The 7,500-nt window shown below is 43.6% G+C and overlaps 1 protein-coding gene across 2 annotated transcripts in view; it reads left to right on the forward strand.

Moving 5' to 3' along the window:
• tfdp2 (transcription factor Dp-2) overlaps positions 1-7,500 on the forward strand; it is a 94,110-nt gene that overhangs the window by 70,961 nt on the left and 15,649 nt on the right. For both annotated transcript variants that reach the window (XM_063205642.1, XM_063205643.1), the window contains one exon: positions 7,477-7,500. This exon is cut by the window's right edge and continues 123 nt beyond it. In XM_063205642.1, coding sequence (XP_063061712.1) covers positions 7,477-7,500 — 24 coding nt within the window. The remainder of the gene's footprint in view (positions 1-7,476) is intronic.

The following is a 7,500-nucleotide window of genomic DNA, read 5'->3' on the forward strand; positions in this document are numbered from 1 at the left end:
ACACACACACACACACACACACACACACACACACACACACACACACACACACCACGCACACGCGCGCGCGCACGAGCAACCAAGGTTATTGGCATTAAACTATTCCCAAATGCCAAATACTCTATCTTTCTCTTACACATGCATGCTGTGTACACACACTCACCGAAGGCAAGGCAAGGCAAGTTTATTTGTATATTATTTGTAACACCACATCACAACAGGGTCACAGTACATGTGTGCCCTTAAGCCCTTGAAATTAGTGACACGCATAAACACATCATGCTTGCCAACTGTGTAACGGCAGGTCATTAGTGCACACGCACAGGGAAGCCGACAGGGGAGGCAAAGAGGGCCGTTGTCCCGGGCCCAAAAAGAGAGGGAGCCCTGAATTGGGTCCTCATTACGTTGGAGAGGTGTGCCCTTTCCAATGGTTTTGTCCCCAGGCCTATTCAAAGCTGTCAGGGGCCCTGCACATGCACATGCACATGCACACATATTCACACACACACAGAAACACATACGTAGTAGCTCGTGCTTTTACAACTATGGAAAAAGGCAAACATTGAGAGGCATTGTCTAATTATTTGCTTGTGGAAAAAAAACTCTGATGTGCCTGCATTTCAAATGAATGTAATTGGTGTTTTTTGCGAGTGGCATTTATTTGAAGTGGCTTCATGTGCAGCAGAGGTGTCTGCTCTCATCAGAGTGGTGCTCATGGCCTCCTTGTTCAGTGGGATGCTCAGATATTTACGCATCTAATTGCAACATACCAGCACAGCAGAGCTTTTTAAACAAATGTACACCACACACAAACAACCCCCGCAGATGTATTTAATCATAGCGTCCCCCGCATACTCATAGACCCTTCTCTCTCACACATACACACACACACACACACACACACACACACTCATAGACCCCTCTCTCTCTCACACACACACACACACAAATACACACATGCACACTCGCCCACAGACCCCCACACATATACTTCATCATACAATTTCACACACATTTGTACACACAAACCCATACTTCGCAGAGACACACACACACACACACACACACACACACACACACACACACACACACACACACACACACACACACACACACACACACACACACACACACGCCCACACGCACACACACACACACACACACACACACACACACACACAAACCCATGTGCTGTTATGCACACGCATGCACACACACACACACACACACATCCCATATACCACGGCCACACCCTCGGGACAAACACCCCTACGGTGGGTGTATCTTCTTAACGTGAGGCTCCAGCCTGCATGGCGATCCCCCTGCTCCCCCCAGAGAGGCCAGACTTCCCCTGGTCAATTGAAGCCACCCCCTGCAGCCGGCTGCTCACTTCCTCCCTGGAAGACAAGACAGGATGTCTCCCTTAATGATGAACTTCTGCTCCCGCACACTTCACTCAGCACATCCTCACTGTTACACCACCACCCCCAACGACTCCTCTTCTCTTCTCCTCTCTTCTCCTCTCTTCTCTTCTCTTCTCTTTTCTTCTTATCCTCTCATCCTCTCTTCACCTTTCCTCTTTTCGCCTCTCCTCTCTTCCTCCCTCCACTCTTCCTCTCTCCTCTCCTCTCCTCTCCTCTCCACCAATGCAACTTAACAACCACTGCTTTTAAGCTGAGTCTGGCCTTGAGTTGTTTAGCCTATCCTCAGCACTACACCCAACCAGTGTTAATTTCGTCAACCACGACGATGACGAAAATATTTCGTCAACGCCCCTTTTTCCCTTGACGATGACGAGACGATGACGCACTAAAAATTGCCTCAAGCAAATCAAAATATGACGAAAATAAAAAAATATTTTCGTCAAGGAGACTAAGACAGACGAAATTTACACGCCATGGACGAATGGACATTAAAATATATAATTATTTATAATTAATTTGTTATTTGTAATTGTAATATAGGCCTAAGTGTCTTCATAGGTGATTGCGCGCTCACGCTGTGATGCCTCGCTTGTCTCTGCTGGCAGCCAGTGCATGGCGTGACTCAGTCAGTAGTTCTGTAGCCTAGTAGCTGAGTGAGTCCATTTAAGTTGAGTTTAGGTCCTAAAACATTCCCAGAGAAAGAGCAAAAATAGCCAACGTTGAGGGAAGTGTTCATTTTGAAACATCAACAACCCTCTTGTCCATGACGAAGACATGTGTTTCTGCAGTAGGTAATGACAGTCGCGCCAATCCTCCTCTGATACTGTCATTCTAAACTTCCTCGAGCTTCCACTATTCTCCTTTTCACTTAGGCTGTCTTAGCCCGGCGTTCGTTGTCTGATCTTTTTTTTTAATGTTTGCTATATTTGCTGTTTAACCATATGAGTAGGCAGTTCGCAAGCAAATCATGAAGGTCGGATTTGTGAATTTATTTATATCAGTCACCGCGGGAGCGCGCGCCAGCAGGGGGAAAGTTGGCCTGTCTAAAGTAACAGAGGCACGGCGACTGTAGCCTAGTTTTGAAAAGAATCAATGGATTAGCGATCGCTGAGGAGTTTTAAACTGTTGAGATTTGAAACTTGTTCTCGTCGAGAGCAACGCTAAAAGAGCTAAGGAAGTCGACAGCATTTCCATGCGTCTGCAGTGCCTTCCTAAGTTCCAAAAACTCTTTTCAGGTCATGCTTATCGAGCCTCGACATCCCCGACAAACAAAACAGCATTAGAGTTTACATATTTGTATGTGCGTGTCCTTTATATCGTCCAGTCTGCATACCCCTGCCTGCCTGACATAACGTGCCTAACTATTTCTCCTCGGACTTTTGCAGGGCATACGAAGTGTGCTCGCGCAATCTATTTAAGCCTATTCCACTCATGCCGCACGAGTCATTATCGTTCTCTGCTCGCATTGCCAATTGAAAACAAAAATCGCTAACTTGCATAGTCTAACATCAGCAGTATTTTATCTGACTCGTGGTCATCGGGAAGCCACTATCAGGGAGACTTATTGAACTTCATGCAGACTTGGGATGTCTGGTCTTCCCACTGCCGGCAATCTGGCTTTAAGTCACGCGGAGAGGTGAAGAAGAGCATGTAGCTTCCTCCGTGATCAAACTCAAAATCAAATAGGCCTATAATAGGCTATGCAGCAGCTTGTAATGCACGATAGAGAGAGAGAGACAGAGAGAGAGAGCAGCCTGCACCTGGAAGTGTGTGTGTGTGTGATGCTCTTTTGCTCTATGATGCTGAAATGACTGATTTGGGTTTTGGTGGAAAATGACCAAGTAACAAGGTGAATATTTGCTGCAATAGGCTATATTAGTAATACTTTGTGAAATAACAATAGCCATTGTAGGTTATTTTTTTTACACCACAATATTGACTAAAATGACTAAAATTTGAAATGTTGACTAAAATGACTAAAATGACTAAAATTTGACTATGACTAAAATTGATTTTCGTCATTTTGACTAAGACTAAGACTAAATTGGGAAGGCAATGACTAAAATATGACTAAGACTAAAATTGATTTTCGTCATTGTGACTAAGACTAAGACTAAATCAAAAAAAGCAGACGAAATTAACACTACACCCAACAACCACCCCAAGCACCCCCATCCTCTACTCTCCTCCCCTCTAAATTGAACATAACAACCGCTGTCTTAAAGTTGAGACTGGAGCCTAGCCTTGTATTGTTCAGCTCAAACACTGCACTGCACCACCCCACTCCACAACGCCCCTCTCCTCTCCTTCAATGGAGCTTTACAGACCATTGTCTTCCAAGATGAGACTGGTTGGTGCCTGGGCTCGTATTGTCAGTAATGTGATGGATGTGTTTTAAAGGGTGGATGTACTGCAAAGTTGGATATATAAATAGAGCAGTGTTTTTTTCAACATTTGGGGTCGGAAACATCATATGGGGATGCCTGGAATTCAAATGGGTTCCCCTGAAATGGGGAAAAAGGTGGGAAAAAGAATACTAATACATATTGCTAATTAGTACAGTGTAAAATAATTCAACTAATTCATATTCTGATCGAAACACTGCATGCAGTGTTAGACTGTCAGAAATATCTATTGGTTTGATAGCCTGCAAGTTAGGACAGTCGTGTCTATTGGTTCCCCCCACCCAATTTTTTTTTTTTTTTCAATGTTCATGGGGTCCCCTCAGGGCTCCAGACTAACTTTTTGCACTGGTTGCACTGGTGCGCCTAAACATTTTTTTTAGGTGCACCAGCACAAAATTTAGGTGCACCCAAATGTTTTCACCACCCCATACACACACGCACCTCAGCTTTATAAAATAATAATTACAAATAAAAACAATAGCAATAATAATAGCAACAATTATTATTATTATTATTATTATTATTATTCTATTATTTTAAAAGACCTGGATCCTTTCATGTGCTATAGGTTAGTCTTCCAAATGTGCTCCTTATAAAAGACATGACAGTAGCCTATGTTTACAGTGGAATCTGAGGTGAATTGGGTTTCGTCTATTTCCCCGTTTTTGAGCGCTCTCCCTCTGCATAATGATTGTGGTATCTTAGCAAGCGCTACGAACAGACACGACAGCACTAGTGCGCTCGTTCGCTCCCTCTCTCTCGCTCTCTCTCTCCCTCCCTCTATCGCGTGCTGTCTCGAGGTGCATGAACGATGCCTTGCCGACTGATAGGCAGTATGTAGCCTGCCCTAGTCGCTATCAAAAAACTCACAGAAGTTCCGACAGACTAGCGCGTCACCTGTTGTTTGGCCAGCTCTGCACACGACTGAAACGGGCAATTATCCGCGCACCCGTCTGCGTTTTTGTGTGGCGATGTTTAATATCCGCTCAAGCCATTTAGTTTTTCCCCGTGATTGTGACTCTCGTGTTTAAAATATCCTCAAGTCATTTTGCTGTTTTTACCGTGATTGTAACTCTCTCGCCCATTGCAAAACTCGCTGGCACATGTGAACTCGGATAGTTGAGCGAAGTTGAACATTTTATTCTGAAATGTCGGGCTGCCTCTGAACGAGGAAGGGGGAGAAAGCTACCGGTAGTTCAGCGGAGTTGAAGGAATGACCGCATCGACACGCTTTATTGTGTGATGATGGGCCACTTCTGTAGAATGACTATTCATTTTATGTCCATTAAAACGGTTGTTTGGTAATTGATTTTGTTCTACTGATGGCTGGTCGCACCGGTGCGCCTAAAAATATTTTTTAGGCGCACCATTGAAAAAAATTGGGCGCATATGCGACCAAATTGGTCGTACTCTGGAGCCCTGGGTCCCCTGGAATGTCGAAATGGGGTCCCTTGGCAAAAAAAGGTTGGGTACCACTGAACTAGAGGCAGACATGGATGGTGGGATTTAATGTTTGCGTGGGTACAGTAGATGATTGAGGGCTAATCTTAAGAGAACAAGCTTTATAGGCAGAGATTGCATTTAAAGGGACACTGTGCAGGAAATGGTCAACAAAGGTACTGCAACTATGGTGGTCATTGAAATTGGACTACCTATTGCCGAATTTGATCTTTACATGAAAGTTTACTAAGTATTAACCCTATTCAGACTGGGCTTTTTTGGCATTCCTGGGCCTGGGGGGGGGGGCTCTTTTGACCCCCCCCCTCATAACTCATGAACGGAATACAGTATGACTACGAAACTTGGGGGAGATGATCTACATATGGACATCTATGAATGACATCATTTTTGTGTAATTATCTGGTATTATGACGTCATTATGACATCATCATCTTATTATGCCCAAAATCTCGCCATAATGGATTTTCCAACAAATTTAGGTAATGCACTTAAATTTTAATGATTTTATGCTTCAAACCACTTAAATGCTCACAAAGTTGTCTGATGCTAAGGAAAATAACAAAAAGATATGAAAATATATGGCGTCATAGATATGGTAAAGTGATTTTTGGTCAGACATACCTGTCAGAAAACCGTTGCCATGGCAACGGCAAAAATGATAAACCTATTCTTTCGGTACCTAACTGTAGCCAACTAAATGTTAGGAAAAGTCACAAAGTTTCGTAGTCATAGCTTAAGTCGTTAAGGAATTATACGACATCAAAGTTGGTGCGGGCACTTTTAGCCCCCCCCCCCAGTCTGGATAGGGTTAAACAAATAGTTTCTATTATGGTCCAAGTACAGTCATTTTTGCAAAAAAATGGCTACTTTTGGAAATTAAAAATGGCGGACCATGGAGAAGATCCCCCTTTTCATATACGAAATAACGAAAAGTGCAATTTTTCCAGTCATAATGAAAACTTAGAATTTGATGCTGGTGGTAAGTATTCATGAAAAAGGTAACATTAGTGAATGGGCAGCATGAATTCTGGAAATAAACAACTAAAAATCTCACACAGTGTCCCTTTAAGTGATTCTCCAACTACATAGCTGTACATTGTAGATGGGAGGATGAAACAAAGGTATTAAGAGATAGAGAGATGGTGACAGACAATTTTTAAGAAGTAGAGAGAAGAGAATAAGAAATGTGATGACTGTTGTTTTTGTTCAGGTCTGCAGCAGCGCTCTCTCTCTCTCTCCTTCTTGTTCTCTTTCTCTCTCTCTCTCTCTCGCTCTCGCTCTCGCTCTCTCTCTCTCTCCTCCCTCTCTCCCTGGCCGTGGTTCACTGGTCAGTTAGTTAGTGTCGTGGTGAATACTTTCCGGTATTAGCAGTGACAGGCTGCCCAGCAGTCACGCCTGGCCCAGACCCTAATCTCTCCCTGCTTCCTCTGGAATGTTAAAGAGCGTAATTAATGAAAAAAAAAAAACTTGATCCCTGCTCAGGTAGCCCCTCAGTCAGGCTTAATACAGCTATCAGGGGGTGGGCTGGTGGGGGCCGGGCGGAGGACCTTGGAGGGTCCTGTGGTGGTAGGAGTGGGCGAGTTTTGGGGGAGAGAGACAGTAGAAATCGACAAAACATCAGTGAGATGCTTCCTGATCAGATTTATTTATTTTTTCGAAGACCAATTGTGTTACCATTCAAATATATGTTAAGGTGCACACTACTGTTTTTCGATATGTGTCCATTAATTAGTATGACTAAAACGAGTCTTTTTTGCAACATGCAGTAAACTTCTCAGATACACTTCTGCTTAGGTGTTTGTTTTCCATGTCTTTGGGAGCAAGCGAACAGATTTAGACATTTTTTGATTGAAAAGCCACTCTCTCGAGTGTGGTTCTTATTTTATTTTATTTTATTTTATTTAGGGGCTTTTTATGCCTTTATTGACAGGATGGTATGAGATGCTAACAGGAAATGAGTGGGAGTGAGAGATGGGGAAGGATTGGTAAAGAACCCCGCCCAGACTCGAACCGGAGTCCCCTTGGGCATGAAAGCTCGAATGTGGGGGGCTTATCACGCTGCACCACAGCGCCCCCCTCGAGTGTGGTTCTTATATTATATTTTAGTGGGTTAATAAGACAGATAGACATTTCGTCCTAAGCATTATTCAGCCGTCTTACCAAGTTGTATGTGTGTGTTTCCACAGCAGGTGTATGACCAGAAGAATATC

This window comes from Engraulis encrasicolus, chromosome 8 (genome assembly GCF_034702125.1).
Source record: "Engraulis encrasicolus isolate BLACKSEA-1 chromosome 8, IST_EnEncr_1.0, whole genome shotgun sequence".
NCBI classification, from domain to species: Eukaryota; Metazoa; Chordata; class Actinopteri; order Clupeiformes; family Engraulidae; genus Engraulis; species Engraulis encrasicolus.